Source organism: Oenanthe melanoleuca, chromosome 11 (assembly GCF_029582105.1).
Source record: "Oenanthe melanoleuca isolate GR-GAL-2019-014 chromosome 11, OMel1.0, whole genome shotgun sequence".
Taxonomy (NCBI): domain Eukaryota; kingdom Metazoa; phylum Chordata; class Aves; order Passeriformes; family Muscicapidae; genus Oenanthe; species Oenanthe melanoleuca.
In genome coordinates, this window is record NC_079345.1 from 7904339 (window position 1) to 7919235 (window position 14897).

General features: G+C 55.5%; 3 protein-coding genes across 4 annotated transcripts in view; 1 reads left to right on the forward strand and 2 right to left on the reverse strand.

The window, feature by feature from the left end:
• Window positions 1-705, reverse strand: part of CFDP1 (craniofacial development protein 1) — a 61836-nt gene extending 61131 nt beyond the window's left edge. Inside the window, 3 exon segments of the mRNA XM_056500500.1 lie at window positions 239-347; window positions 412-519; window positions 522-705. Coding sequence (XP_056356475.1) covers window positions 239-347; window positions 412-519; window positions 522-690 — 386 coding nt within the window. The 5' untranslated portion in view covers window positions 691-705.
• A 106-nt stretch (window positions 706-811) lies between these two features.
• Window positions 812-4982, forward strand: TMEM170A (transmembrane protein 170A). 2 transcript variants are annotated; one of them, XR_008841367.1, is made up of 4 exons: window positions 812-970; window positions 1059-1229; window positions 1796-2622; window positions 2673-4982. XR_008841367.1 is itself a non-coding variant. In XM_056500501.1 (3 exons), exons 1-3 carry the CDS (start codon window positions 853-855, stop codon window positions 1924-1926), a joined length of 420 nt encoding a protein of 139 aa, XP_056356476.1. In that variant the 5' UTR covers window positions 812-852; the 3' UTR covers window positions 1927-4982. The 2 variants fall into 2 exon arrangements, 1 of the variants encoding a protein (XP_056356476.1); XM_056500501.1 differs by having other exon boundaries at window positions 1796-4982.
• A 437-nt stretch (window positions 4983-5419) lies between these two features.
• SLC12A3 (solute carrier family 12 member 3) lies at window positions 5420-14175 on the reverse strand. The gene is made up of 26 exons (XM_056500886.1): window positions 13724-14175; window positions 13308-13466; window positions 13026-13101; window positions 12800-12895; window positions 12512-12651; window positions 12200-12310; window positions 11901-12012; window positions 11528-11658; window positions 11205-11289; window positions 10713-10867; window positions 10287-10394; window positions 9939-10062; window positions 9755-9856; window positions 9509-9664; window positions 9333-9432; window positions 8803-8914; window positions 8115-8255; window positions 7838-7944; window positions 7608-7690; window positions 7357-7425; window positions 7088-7189; window positions 6833-6944; window positions 6471-6557; window positions 6246-6381; window positions 6067-6134; window positions 5420-5774 (listed from the first exon to the last, which is right to left on the reverse strand). Exons 1-26 carry the CDS (start codon window positions 14015-14017, stop codon window positions 5633-5635), a joined length of 3108 nt encoding a protein of 1035 aa, XP_056356861.1. The 5' UTR covers window positions 14018-14175; the 3' UTR covers window positions 5420-5632.
• Window positions 14176-14897: the final 722 nt, after the last annotated feature.

Genomic DNA, 14897 nt, shown 5'->3' on the forward strand with positions numbered 1-14897 from the left:
GTGGGCTAGATAAAAATCAACCTCAACTAAAGTATGTATGTATTTGGCTGACGGAAGAAACCCCTTACTGTGCGTGCTTTGCACTGAAAAAGGTTAATATAAACAACTCCTGCTGGGGAGGGTTTTCAGTCACGATGTCTGTCGGGTTCTCTGCTCCTGCCGCTAAACCGGAACGCAGAGCAGCGTTTCCCGTTCCTCCGGCCCAGCGGCGGCGGCGGGCCGGATCGCACGGCCGTACCTGCTGCCGGGGCGGCGGGGGCTCCTCCTGCCGCGGGGCGGCCGCGGGCTGTCCGCCGGCTCCTCCTCCCGCACCAGCTCGCTCTCATCATCCTCGCTGTACTCAGCGCCTGCAAGCATAGACAGTGAGCGCCGGCACCGCCCGGACCGCCGCTCCCGCCCGCCAGCACTCACCTGAGGGCACGTAGTCGTCGTCCTCGGCCGAGGAGTACTGCTCCTGCTCCGACTCGGACCCCGACATGGTGCGGCCCGGCCCCGCCGCCTCGCTGCGCCTCCCGCCGCCGCCGCCCAGAGCGCCGCTGCCGCCCGCGGCCGCCCCCTGGCGGGCAGGAAGAACGGCCGCGTCTCCGAGGCGGCGACGCGCACCGGGAGCAGCGACGAGAGTCCGCCATGCGGGCCAGAGCGTCCTCCTAAGGGCTCCCAGCATTCCCTGCGGCCCACAGCTGTTCCCATGGCAGCGCGGGGTCGGGGCGGGGCACGGCTGCCAGGAGACCAGCGGTGATTGGTGACAAACCCTGTCTGTCATCTTACGAGGACTTCCCATTGGCTGCGGCGGGCGGAAGCGGACGGGCGGAAGAGGCGGTGGCGGATGGCGGCGGCGGGGCGGGTGCAGGGATGGAGGGCGGCGAAGGGGGCGGCGGTGGGCTCCTGCAGCAAATCCTCAGCCTTCGCCTCGTGCCTCGCATGGGCAATGGCACCACCACCTACTCCAGCCCGCTCTCCACCTTCCCAGGTACCTCCCTATTCGGAGCGGGGCCCGCCCGCCGGGTCGCTGGACGCCCGCGAGCCCCGGGCCGCCCTCACAGCCCTTCTCTCCGCAGAGATGTGGTACGGCGTCTTCCTGTGGGCAGTCGTCTCCTCCCTTGCCTTCCACGTCCCGGCCGCGTTGCTCGCGCTCTTCACGCTCCGGCACCACAAGTACGGCCGGTTCATGTCCGTGAGCGTCCTGCTGATGGGCATCGTGGGACCCATCACCGCCGGCACCCTCACAAGTACGGCAAGTGCCCGGCAATATCGCCCGGGGGGCTCTGTGCTGATCACAGGTTGCCTTCGGGAGTGCGTGGAGTAGCGGTGTTCCCCGCACGGAGGTTAACGTTCTGGCTTCGTTTCTCCTTGCCCCACATTTGAAAGAGTTGGGCTGTACCCCGTGTCGAGCCCTGCATCGGGCATACCAAACGTGCTCGTCGGGTGCAGGGCCAAGAGGGCTTTCATATTTCTGAGCACATGGAGCAAAATCTCTCAGAGGTTTGATGTTAGTGCCAGAACTGGGTAATGTTTGCTGCCTGTGGGTGGGATCTTGTGACAAAGGTATGTCCCCAGCCACCCCAACCCCCACACCTGCTGGAGGCCTCAGCAGAGTTTCAGCACCAGTTCAGCACATACTGGTTACTGGCTGAGGTTTGACATCCCCAGCACAGCGTTCTTGCCCTGCTGGTGTGCAGGGAGAGGTTCAGAGCTCGCTATTCTCTGCTCCAGCCTCACACCCTGAGACTTCCCCTTCATCCCTCTGGCAGAGCAGCTGCCTCATTCACATCTTGGCTTTTCCCCCTCTCCACAGGTGCTGCCATTGCTGGGGTTTACAGAGCTGCGGGGAAAAAAATGATTCCCTTTGAGGCCCTCATTTTTGGCGTGGGCCAGACGTTCTGTGTGGTGGTGGTTTCCTTCCTGCGCATTCTGGCCACTCTGTAACTCCTCTGGAGAGGCTGGAGGACACAAACCAAAGGAGGAGAAAAGGACCTGCTGCCTCAGAACAAACCACAAGGAGCACAGCTCCAGCCCTGTCCTTCTTCCACTGATTTAAGGAATTGGGAGAGCTTGCTCCTGCCTCCAGCCTGGCTTGAAATTTAAAAATTGTGAACTTTATTACTTTTTCATAACATTAAGTGCCAAGTGAAATTTATTTATTTGGAGGGTAGGAAAATGGCTACCAGAGGAGGAGACCTGTGTACCTTTCACCAGTGATGAATCGTAGTAACAGGACATGACTAAAATGTGACACCAGCTGTGCTGGGGTAGGAACAGGACCAGAATGACATCGTGTCCTCACTGCTCACTCACTGCTTTGTTGCTTGGTTTTGAGTGAACCTGAAGCTCTTTTAAAGTCAGTTTTTTTAAATTAAAAAAATAATTTGTTTTCTTCCTGGCCCAAACTTCTTAATACCAGGTCTTAGCTGTAGTGGATTTGGGAGCAGCAAAAGGAGAACTCATTTTAGATGGATGAGAATGCAAATTTGTGTCTGGAAACTTTGGATGTGAATGTTGTGCAGGGGAAATGACTGGTATAAAAAAGATTTTGTGAATTTTATTACAGCAAAGCCCTTCTGGCCCTGTGAACGTTCTGCCCAGAGGCAGAGCACAGTAGAATGGGCACTCCAGAAATCCCAGGTACATGTGGGCATGCACAGCTTCTCCTCAGGCTTTGAAAGAGACTCGAGTTTTCAAATTACCCCATTCTCTCTTGCTGGTGCTGTTCATGTTGGTGTGGTGCACTGATCTGGAAGTGGCATTGGCCGGCTTGGATAAAATCCCTCTTGCTGCTGCTGCTGCTGAGAGCTGCGTGCCCAGGCTGGGTTGTGACCTGGGATGTCCCTGGAGTGGGGACTTTGCCATGTTTTCAGCATCCAGCCAGCAGCTTGCCGGGGCTGGGAGAGCTGCAGGGCTCCTGGCAGGAGCCTGGGTGATTCCTATGTCCATGTGAACACAGCCCCAAATCAGCCCCTATCCACATGCAGTACTGTCTCCTCATGAATTATTTTAGTTTGTTTTGGTTTTAAGTGACTAATTGATAGCTCTGCACTTGTGCCCTGAGTTGTGCCACATGGCTGGGGCACTTGAGCAGCTAGCTGGGTGCTTCCTGGAGCTTGGTTCTTTGGGAAGCTGAGGTTGAATTCCAGGGATGTGGCTGGGCAATGTAGCCAGCCCCAGGGGTTTGCTGTGGTCTGTGTTTGTGCCCAGCTCAACCTTGTTGGCTGCAGAGGGGAAGTGCTTTCTGTGTCTAGCCTTTCAGGAGACAGTTCCCATCTGTGTCTTCAGCTGAATACCCCTGGTTTCCAAATCAGTTCCTTTTGTACCTGCAGCATTTCCTAGGTCCATTTATCTACCATGAGCCCACTGTCCTCAGTGCTAGAATAACTGGATGTGGCACTCAGTGCCATGGTCTGGATGACAAGGTGGTGACCAATCAAAGGTTGGACTTGATCTCAGAGGGCTTTTCTAAAGTAAATTGATTCTGTGATCCTTCAACAAGGGCACTGTGTTTATCATGGAAAAAGGGTTTCTTTATGCACAGACTTCTCTGGAGTGGTCTGTTGATGGTGAGAGGTGTTTTGCAGGAGCTACTTACTGAGATTACTCTAAATTTTAGCCTATATTAATTCAGGGAATAGAGATAGGCAGTTTAGGAAATAATTTAATGTGAATCCTTCTCCTTAGGTGGGTGAGGTCCAAGTGGTGTAGCATATACTAAACCCTGGATCTGTGGAGGGCCCTGTGTGCTGTGCTGCTTCTAGAGAGCCAGTCTTCCTGCCAGGGCAGAAACAATGAATAAGAAGGAATAAGCTTGCTTTCTTTTCCCCCTTCCCGCTTTGTATTTCAACATGTGCACAGAGTGCATGGTTTGATTTACAGGAATTATCCTGTGTTTTCCTGGATAGATTAAAAGTATCTCATGGAATTTGGATAGGATGGGTCTGGCTTTACCTTTTAGGTGACACTAAAAACCAGTGTCCTGAGCACCTGCTGTGCTCTCCTTTACCCTGCCTGGTGCCTGGCACCACTCAATAGCCATTAAGCTGATTGCAACTGAGAAAGCACTTTATCCCTGTGTCCCATGCTACAGCAAGAGGAGGTTTCCTTGCAGGAGCAGGGCTGAAGGGTGCAGGACACAAATGGGGCTGTTACAGAGCTCAGAACAAGTGAAAAATTGCTCAGTAAAGTCACTCAGTGCTGGGTGAACTGAAAACCTCCAGTTTCTATCCCTTGGGATCTCCGAGAGTCTGTTTTGAGGGGGTTCTGGTTTACTTGAAGAGTTGACAGCTTGACCCTGTTCGGAGTGTTTGGAGCTGGCACTGTCTCTCTATGCCTGGATGCTGTGAAATTTTCAGGGAATTATTGCATAAAAGGTGAATAATCAGCTGATTTGTCTTGACATACTAGCACAGGAGGCAAGCTCTGTGTCACCTTGGTGCTCACAGAGCATCCTCCACTCTGCTGGCTGCTGCTGGCAGCCCCCCTCTCCAGATAAACCAGAGCTAAACAGAAAGGAGGAGTAGCCTTGAGTTGAAGCACCAGATGGCAGTTGAAGCACTTGTGGCACTTTCTTCCCCTCATTGGTTTGGCCATTCCAAGTGAGACGTGGAGGACTCCGTTCAGTTTTCATCATGTGTTGGTAGACTTTGCTCAGTCAAACTTGCCAAAAACTTGCAAAGAGCCAGCAAAAACATCAACACTGAGGTGTCCTGGGCTTGGCAGTGTTGTGAGCCTCTGCTGGGGAGCCCAGCCAGTGTGCTGGTTAAGCAAACACCTTCTGGAGAAGCTGCCTGTCCTGGAGGAACAGCTCCTTATGCCAGGACTTGTGGCCCTGCTCCCTGTGTGTGACATCCCCCTGCTCCCACCTGGCTTCCTCTCACTCACAGCTGTCATGAACAAATCTTTATATGATTGAAAATTCTGTACATTTTATTTTTCTACTGACACTCCTAATCCTGATGGTGATTATCAATAAATTCTGTAATTCTTGAGGTGAATGAATGTTGTGTGTTTCTTCTGCAGCATGGCAAAGGGGCCTGGGTTGTGCTTTTGCAAATGAGCTGCATTTCTGCTTTGCGTGGGGCCACCTGCACCAGAAATGTCCTGGTTCTGGTGGCAAATGTCTCCACTGAGAGCTGGACCTGCATCTGCAGCCAGGCCCAACAGTCTGAGGTGACATTTCACTGCTGCTCAGTTGTTAGGGACAGGCTTAGCTGTTGTCCCTGTCCCTGAGGGGCCCTGCAGCCCCTAGGCTTGGTGTTGACCTGCTCCCTGCCCCTGGGGCTGTTCCCACCCTGGGCCAGTGGCTTTGCTGGGGCCAGTGTTCAGTCCCTGCACACCACTTGGGCTTTCCTGGGCATGCAGGTGCAGGACCCCACAACTGCCCTGCCTGGCTCCAGCTAGCCCCAGGCCAGAGCAGCACTTGCACTGCAGGGCTGGCATTGCTGTTTATTGATGTACAACGTACACAGCCTACAGGCCAAACAAGTATTTGTAAGAGGGTGGCAGCAGTGCCTGGTGGGCATTTCCAGAGGGCTGGTAACCACCATGCCTTCACTGCTTCCCCCAGACTCCCAGATGAGCGTACTCCAGGATCAAAACCGGCTTGAAAAACTCACATGCCAAGTCATCAGGGATCCAGGAGGTTTTATTGGCAGTAAAAGGTCAACACATTCTCTTGGTTTCCTCGTGTGAGAATGATGGGGGGTCTCAGGTCCTGCGAGAGGGTCTCGAGCCAGGCCATGTAGAGGGAGCTGGGGCAGCGTCCCTTCCTGCCGATGGGCGGGGTGCTGCAGCACAGCAAGGGGTGTGAGGCAGGGGGCACACAGCCCTGCCACAGCCCCTCTCTCACTCCACTGCAGGTTATTTCCCTAGAAAAGGGCAACACCACATCTTCCCACCCCACAGCACCCAGGCTGGAGTCCTTGGTATCTTCCAAGGGATTTTCCCTGTGGTGCAGCACTATCTCACCACAGCATTAGGGTGTCTGTGTGGGATCTCCCCACTCAGGGAGAGGGGAACATGCAGAGGCACCATTCCCACAGGGCAAGAAATGGGTGTGAGGGCATTACTGGAACCTACATGGCTATGAGTGCTGCATCTCGTGAGTAATCCAGCAAAATCTCATTCAGCCTCACTTGTCGGAGCGACTGTGGAGCAAAGACCATTGAGAAACACAAAATAATGGTTTCCAGAAAGACTGAATTTTGTCTAAAAAGCAGGAGAACCCTTTGCAGGAGTTTCCCCAGCACTGGTGCTACCTTGGCTCTGTTTTTATCGACCTCCTCATCAGAGATCTTCCAGGGACAGCCCTGTCTCATCTCATTCACTGTGGCCTCGTCTTTGAAGCCATCGTTCAGCCTGAAGGGAGCGATGAGTTCATCAAACCTCTTGATGCTGCAACAAAGCAGACAGTGCTGAGGAAGAGGGTCTGGGCAGGTTTGGGGCTGCTGGGGGAGTACAGGGAAGGGGAGGGGGGTGGTTACTGCTCTGGCCGGGGTTTCTGGTTGATGTCAGGGAGGATGTGGACCTCATGGAAGCCGAGGCGGAACTTGCTCAGCAGAGACACAATCCTAATGGAGGGAAAAGGACACATTTTCCCAAAGTTAGCAGGGAATAGTAGCTCTGACAGCAGAAAACTCTGCTGATGGCCTCAGTTTGTACTTTGGGTTTTCCCACTCTGAAGCCTCACTGATTTCCAGAGAAATGAGGCAAAGCAGCCAGGTCAGAGCTCACAGATCCCATTATGGCAAAGCTGTGAGGGCTCAGCAGGATGGGAAGCAGTTTGTGTCATGGGACAGTGGCAGTGGCCAAGTTGCTAAAAGGTGCAGTAGCTGCCAGCACTTACGCCTTCCTCTCCTCGTCCATCCTGTTGATCTGCCCGCCGACAAACACCCGGATTTTGCACTTTCCCCACCGCTTCTTGCGCCCCAGGAGATAGGGGATGAGCAGCGTGAGACCTGTCCCCAAAACAGCCGGTGGGAGATGCAGCAGTGACCCCAGGCTCACCAGTGTTTCCTTGATGCAAGGACTGAGCCCTTCTGGGCACTGTGATGGAGGTGCTGGGCTCACATTATCTGGACAGATGGAAGGTGAGGGTTACCTCCGTCATCAAAGAGCCAGTAAATGTCAATGGTCTTCTTGCCCTGCTCGCTCTGGAAGATGGTGCTTGCCTGCTGCTCACTGGCCAAGGTGGTGGGGTCCACTGCCAGGGCAAGAGGGTCCTGGTGTCAGCAAAGGGCATCACCGGCCACAGATTAAAGGCATCACTTCCTCCTGCTCCCTATCAGTGCTTGAAACCCCCACCCTGCCTGTAAAATTATCCTCATTGCTGGGGATGCTCTGGGTGGTCACAAGCCAAGACCAACCTACCTGTGCCTGGGGCAGCTTTGCTGCCAGTGCCATTCTTGGGGTGCTCTGCTGCCTCGAACGTGGGGTTAACTGAGGAAGGAGGAGAAGAGCAAGGGCAGCACAGCAGTGCTTCACTGTGCCCATCCCCTTTGATCCCAGCACAGGAGTGATGCCCTGCCAGGACTGTGACCTTTGTCTGGGGACATGGTGCTGGCTGGCACATCCCACAGCTCCATGTCTCTGTGCCTCCCTGGCCGCCCAGAACCACTTACCATGTGCCTGCAGCACTCGGGAAACGTTCAGCCCTTCCTTCATCCGCATCAAGCACACACCGTACTTGAAATCGAAAGCATCGCTGGAAGGAGGGAGGACAAGGCAGTTAATGGGGGCGGCACTGTCAGCCTAGCTGGACCCTGGGCATGTGGCTGCAGCCCTCAGTGACCGCGGGGCCATCACCAGGTGCCAGTGTCCCCGAGGGGCAGAGGAGCCGGTGTGGCCGTACTGCAGGATGCCCACGTAGTCCTCCAGGCTCTGTGGAGATGCCGTCCGCCAGTCCCTCTTGTAGCCCAGCACTAAGATGTTAGGTCTCATCTTCCCAAGGCCAGCAGCCTATGGATAGATGTCCCCATGAGACCCCTCTGCAGGGACAGACGGACACAGGTGATGTCAACCCACTCCATGGGGGGGGGTGCCTGGAGATCATTGAGGGGAGTCACAGCTCCCCCAGGCTGTGACAAAGAGGAGGGACCCTGCTGCTGGAAGGCCAGTGGGGGCTGTACCTGGATGAGCATTTGGACACCACTTCTCAAATCCTCAGCCACCACATCAGTGTAGAAAGCCTTGATCTTCCTCTTCATCAGCCACTTAGAGTGGCCATCTGCCATCAGCCGGGACTCTGGCATCTTCTGCTTCCGTGGTCCCTGCAGGAATCGGGGCAGGAGCTCAGGCAGCCCCTTCCAACTAGTGGTCTTGCCACCAAGGACTTCTAGCTCCTCTCTTCCCAAATCATTGGCAAAAGGTGAATGTAACCACTGCACACATGGGAGGTTGCAATCACAGCCAAGAAAACTAGTGAATCCAGGGAGCTGACAGCCAGTGCACACAATCCCAATAGTCCTGTGGTGTAGATGAGCTGGTTCTTACTGCACTCAATTGCTCTGGAGACTTCAGGGCTGCAGGAACCCCATGTCCTCTAAGCAACTACTTCATCCTTCCAAATCTTCCGCAATTTATTGGCAAAGGGAAGCCACAAGCCCACAGGGACATCCTAATGCTTCACCAGTATTGCTTAACAACTCAGAGAGGCTTCCAGTTGACACATTTCATCATCCAGCAGCACACAAATGGGCACATTTCAGTCTCCACCCTATGAGCCCACCAGGATACAACTGGATTTCCCAGCCCACCACCCACCAGTGGCCAGAGGCCCCAGGACAAGAAACCAACCAGCTTCTGCAGGTGACTCACAATCAGCACGTTGCCACAAAGCATCAGGCTGAGGTTCTTGGTGAAGGTCCCCACAAAATCCACCAGTGCTGGGCGGAAGTTGGGTGGACCAGTCAGCACCAGGCACTGCGGTCTGCAGGCAGGGGAAAAGGAGTGAGGAATGATACTTTGAAGACATCCAGCCTTTTTGGAATGAGACATGACTCTTCTCCTATGCTTGGCCAGTTGCAACTATAGTGAGCATCTTTAGAATGAGAAAACATTATGTGGCCTGAAGGTCCAGTATCGCTCTTTGGTCTTTTTATATCAGATTAGACCAATGTGTCTGTGTCTGCCTGGTACAGGGAGGGCAGGGTTTGCCCAGTTTTCTACCTTACATGGCACAGACACGGGATTTTGGAGACAGACACATTTTGCTGTAGCTCCTGGTTACTGCGGCTGGTAGTAAGGGTGTGGCCATGGGCACAAAGCCTCCCTGGGTTTACTGGAGGCAGGAGCTGGCTCTTCATCCCACTCCCTCAGTGCCCAACACTGTGATGAGCTGCCCTTGCCTGTAGTTCTTGATGTGCTCATCCACTTCGCTCAGCCCCACTGAGTAGTTGAGGGCCATATTGTAGGAACTGGCTTGCATGGAGGAGCCCCAGTTGACATCTGCATGGGGAAGATGGATTAGCAACAGGGCCAGACACCTTCTGGGGCATCGTCAGTGTCAGGTTACCACACCCACCCGGCTTTTTGTAGAGGACATATCCCAGGAGGAAGATGACGATGCCGAAGGCAATGAGGGCTGCCCACCAGGTCAGCAGGAACATGATCACCACTGAGACAGCTGCTCCAAAGAGCGCAGCCCACTTGCTGTAATACCGAAAGGAGGGTCGCCAGCCTGCACGCAAACACACAGAGCGGCCGCTGCCGGGACGGGGAGCCACGCGCAGCCGGCGCCGCGGGGCACGGCCTGGCTGGCACAGCCCACCTGGGGAGTTGGTGATGGAGGCGTGGAAGCAGCTGAAGTTGATGAGGGCGTAGGAGCAGAGGAAGAAGTTGGAGATGATGGGGGCGATGGCATTGAGCTCAGCTGTGGCAGGAGGAGGACAGTGAGATGTCAGTGGTGGGGACCGAGGCCCCCTGCTCAGGGTGCTGGGGCAGCCAGCACCTACCGATGAGGATAAAGCCAATGGCAATGACATAGGTGAGCATGTAGCCACGGATGGGCTCGCTGTTCTTCCCATAGCCCTTCCCGAAGAAGCCGATGAGAGGATAGAGCTGGTCCTTGCAGAGACACTGCAAGGAGAGATGCAGTGGGGACAGCAGGCTTTGCCAGGGACATGGGCTAGCAGTGCCATGGTGGCTTCTGCATCCGTAAGAGCAAGGGCCAAACTGGATGCATGCTCTGTGTTGACAGCAGCATCCTCCTTGCCCCAGGATGCAGAACCCTGCACCAAGGGGCATCACCTACTGCTGAGCTCAGGGAGAGGAGCTGGGGTGTGCAGACACCACCCCCTCACCTGGAAGACTTTGGGGGCTGAGACAAGAGAGGCCAATGCCGAGGAGAGGGTAGCACCAAAGATCCCTGCTGTAATGAGGGGGCCAAATCCAGACACCATGCTCATGCTCTGCATGAAAACCAGGGGATTAGGGACCCCAGCACCCCTGGTGCACCAACCTCCACCCCAGCCCTGAGGGATTTCCAGCCCCAGGCCCCATCCTGCTGCATTTCCTTTAACATTATCCAGGCAGCAAAGTCCAGCCACATCCAAAAGCCCAGTCCCTGGGCTTTTGGTGCCTTCCTGTTGAAACACATCTGTTTCAAGAGCATGAGTGCCCTCCAGGATGGCAGGGGTGTGCCAGGCATGCAGCTGCCCTGGGAAAGCCATCCATTGCAGCAGAAACTTGGAGCAGGAGCAGGGGTTGGTGATGGCTCTGGGCAGTACCTGGTAGTAGTTGCTGAGCCCGTAGCGGCAGCTGTGCTGCTGGGTGCAGGCAGTGAAGTTCCAGCCGAAGCTGCAGGCCAGTCCCTCACAGCCCGGCGAGCCCACGGCCACGCTGTCGTTCAGGCTGCCTGAGGCATCTCGGACCACACACGCACCTGGGGAGACACAGGGCTACAGCAGGGCTGGCAACTCTCCACAGTTTCGTGAAGCCCAGCCCCACAGCCTGTTGCCTGTGACAACTCCCATTCCCTGCCATGGGGCTACCCCACGATGGCTTTAAGCAATGCCATGAGCTCCACTGCCCACCCAGGATGACTTTGCACCACGTGGGGATAGGAACAAGGTCTGATATCTGTGGCACTCACACTGGGATATCAGTGCCAGTGTCCACAGCTTGCTCCTGGCTCCTACATACCTGCATCCTCCCAGGTCACCCAATTTGGGTGGGGGCCAGCCCAGCCCCCTCACCCATTGCACCTAAGGACTGCTTACCAATGGTAGCAGAAAGCACCAGGTAGGACAGAGTGGTCCAGAAGATGGCCATCAAGGTGCCCTTGGGAATAGCCACAGCAGGATCCTGCCCAAGGGAGTTGTAATATGTAAGACAGCTTTCCAGCAGCAGTGCTAATGCAAACAGTTTATTTGTGGCTGCTGTACAAGAGGAATTTTAATTCACTGAGCATCTCCTGGCTGAACCCAAAGTTTCCAGGAGAAATATAACAAAGTCTAATGGTTGGATCAAAATGAAAGCCCCAGGGAAAATAGGGCTTGAGCCCTGAGAAACACTTTCTCACGCAGCAACAATCACAACCCACCTTCAGGTCACCCGAAATGTTGGCCCCAGCCAGGATGCCCGTTGCTGATGGGAAGAAAATGGAAAACAAGCCAAAGAAGGAGCCCTCAGGTCCACGCCAGTTGGGCACAAAATTCTGAGCAAAGATATCAGCTGGGGAGGAAGCAGAGGAGAAGCATTTGGGGCCTCTCAGTTACTTTTTCCTGGCAAAAGCACCTCAGCACTGGCTGGGGGCATAGTGCTGATAGCAGAGACCGCATGGGAGGGGACTTTTAATGACATCTCTCAGCAAGGGACACTTTCCTGCAGCAAACATCTCCCCCAGCTGCAAAGAGCCAGGCTCCAGAGATGCACTTGGACCTGCTGAGTGCAACCCCAGCCTGTGGTGGACCCACCTCGGTAGCTGAAGAAGCCCTTTGCTTGTTTCTCAGCAGTGGCTGGAATCACTGTCCCCACCAGGTAGTTAATGAAGGAAACCAGGATGACCAGGAAGAACAGTATCTGTGCCTGCCAGACCAAAAAGAGCCAGCTGAAGGACTGAGCACTTGAGCACAGAAAGTGAAGAATGCATTAGGAGAAACCCATGCCCATTTTTGGGGAGCTACAGGTGTCCTCTGCTCCTCAGATGCCTGGTGGGCATCAGGGACAGCTCTTATCAACCCAGGAGAAAAATATGAGCAGGAGTGAGAGTTACCTTGGCCTCCCATTCCATGCCAGCCAGGGAGATGCCCAGCAGCACCGTCACAGTGATGACCCCAATGATTCGGATGTCATTGGTAGGGTCCACGATGAGGGAATTGTGCTCCTGGAGAAGGGGAACTATTCACAACATGGAAATAACCCTCTTCCTTACCAAACCACTTTTTTTTCCCCTGTGAGTTTTAGTAACCAATTGTCCAATGATAACACAAATATTGATAATCACTAGAGGCTGTGCAAGGAGAAGGTGGGGATAGAGGGGTAGGGGGGGCATTGGGACCCAGAGGTCGCAGAGCTGCTTTCTTACCTGCAGCAGGTCCCGGACAGTTTCAGCAAAGCCCACGGTGTGCATGGCCACGGCCACCGCGTTTGCAAAGGCAAAGATCAGCCCGATGGAGCCGCCCAGCTCCGGCCCCAGGCTCCGCGAGATGAGGAAGTAGGTGCCTCCTGAGGCAGGGAACACCCCGTGGCATTGCTGCTTCCCCCACGTTTTTGGGGCTCCCCCACACCTCACAGCCCATGCCAGGAGTTCACATCCGTGGGGCAGCCCCAGGATAAAGAGACCCCTGGAGTGGCTGAGAGAGAACACAACTACCTGACTTCACTTTGCCATTGGTGGATATGGCAGAGATGGACAAGCCGGTTATGGTGGTCACTGTCACGGACATGAGGATGATGACCCACGTCAAGGCTGTGGGGAAAGGGCTTTGCTTCACTCCTGTATCCCCCAGCCTTCCCTAGGAGTCCCACCACCCCCCAGGTGTTTGGGTGATGATGGGCCCAGTGCCACTGTCCAGCCCATGGTGAACTGCAGCACGCACCGATTCCTGCCTGGGCGGTGATCCAGGGCAAGCGCAAGTACAGGATAACTCCCCAAATGTTCAGCATGCAGCGAACCTGGGGGGACAGAGGGGAACTGGCCACCAGGGCATTGACACCTGGGGATGGCCAAACCATGCCAGCCCTGCTGGTCCTCAGAGAAAACCACCCCACGAGGAGGGCAGGGAATTGCTCAAAGCACGTGTGCTTGCAAAAATAGAGACATTGGGAAAAATGCAACAAGGGTAAAATGCTTACAGGGCAGGAGGATGGGTCACACTCACCATGACGCCCTTCACCCATCCAAAGCGGACAGGTTCTGGCACGGAGTCTCTGCCTGGCTCCCCTTCTGCCTCCTCCAGCCCGGCCTCCAGCCCAGCCTCTGGCAGGCCATTGCTCTGCTGCAGCTCAGACACTGGTGTGCGAAGGCAGCCCGGGTCAGGCTGTGGGACGAGGGGAAGGCAGGTGAGGGTGGGCTTCAGGCAGCTGTCCCTGGAGGCAGTGCTCTGGTTGAGCACACAGCTGGAAACAGCTGGATCCTCTGGCTTCTCCCAGGGCCTTCTTGGGGATGTGCAGTTGGCACAGCACCATTTATGGCAACAGAGGCAGGAGTCACAGTGACCCACCAGACACATTGCAGGGACCAGCTGCACGGCCAGGGGCTGCCAGAGATGCTGTGGGTACAGCCAAGCCCCATTACCTTGAGGATGGAGTGCAGGTCAGCCAGCGAGGGCCTGCCCTTCCGGGGGTCGCCCACCCCCTTGCTGTTGGCGTAGTGCTCGTAGGCTGGCACCACATCCACCGTGTTGTAGCCAAAGGTCCTGCTGCAGAGGGTGCTGCTGGACAGCTGGGTGGGCTGGGCGCTGTCACAGCTGGAGCCCTCGGTGGGCGTGTAGGGACCCCGGCCCCCCTCCTCCATGCCCAGGAGGGTGCTGATGGTGAAGCGGCCGCTGCAGCGGGCGGGGGGCAGATCTGGGATGGGCAGCTCGGCCATGGCCCCTGCCCAGGAGCCGGCCAGGTGGGGACAGGGTGGAGAGGGGCTTGCCGGCTTTATACCCTGCAAAACCGGAGCGAGGTGACCGGCACACACCCACCACTGATGCTAATAGAGGAAAGGAATCAGCTTGAACCACCCCAAGCTGGTCAGGGGGAAAAAAATAGCTGGAAGGGATACCAAAACCACCATAATGGGCATCACTGCCTCCCAGCGCTCGATGGGGGCAGCGATAACGGATTTGAGATTAAGTCCCAAGGACAGATCAGCAGAGAAATGCAGCGCAGAGTTTGCCTCCGGCCCCAACCCAGGAACATTCAGTTCCCACAGGGATTTATTATGGAAAAAGGGAGCAAGACTCCCACGCACGCTCACCCCTCTCTGGGATATTGCCCCAGACCCGTCAGATCTCGTAAATCATCTTGGCTGGTCTCCAAGATGCTGCCTGTGGCACTGAGCTGGGCCGGATGTGGGGAGGGGAACGGCACCTTTATCTCACAGTGAAACCAGGGGAAGGGGGGAGCATGACACCAAGGTGTCTGAGGGATGCCCCTGCTGGGTCTCACATTCCAGGGGGCTGGAGAAGCCAGGGTGCACAGAGCAGTATAAGTCTGTCTGTGCTTATCCAGGGCTGGGAGCTGGCAGCACTCAGTACCAGGCAGCAGAGATGCCCATGGTCCCACATTCCTCTTCCCCTCCTGACCCAGGGACAGGGTACCACTGAACACCCAGGGCTCAGAATTGCCCCCGGTCCCATCCCTGAATTAAGAAGCCACTTAAACCTTTGCCTCCATCACACAAAACACGAGCTGAAGCTGTGTGGACATAACCCCACAGCCACAGCAGGCGAGGACAGGGGGAGGGATGGGTGCTTGTTACA

Bases quoted from the DNA above. Each gene is read 5' to 3' on its own strand.
- TMEM170A (XM_056500501.1), top strand. From the start codon at position 853: ATGGAGGGCGGCGAAGGGGGCGGCGGTGGGCTCCTGCAGCAAATCCTC. The intron at 971-1,058 runs GTACCTCCCTAT...TTCTCTCCGCAG, and splicing joins CCCGCTCTCCACCTTCCCAG to AGATGTGGTACGGCGTCTTC. The intron at 1,230-1,795 runs GTACGGCAAGTG...CCCTCTCCACAG, and splicing joins CACCGCCGGCACCCTCACAA to GTGCTGCCATTGCTGGGGTT.
- SLC12A3 (XM_056500886.1), bottom strand. From the start codon at position 14,017: ATGGCCGAGCTGCCCATCCCAGATCTGCCCCCCGCCCGCTGCAGCGGC. The intron at 12,652-12,799 runs GTAGTTGTGTTC...TCCCTGCCTCAG, and splicing joins CAATGGCAAAGTGAAGTCAG to GAGGCACCTACTTCCTCATC. The intron at 5,775-6,066 runs GTAGGTTCCAGT...GCTGTGCTGCAG, and splicing joins GATGCAGCACTCATAGCCAT to CACCCCGCCCATCGGCAGGA.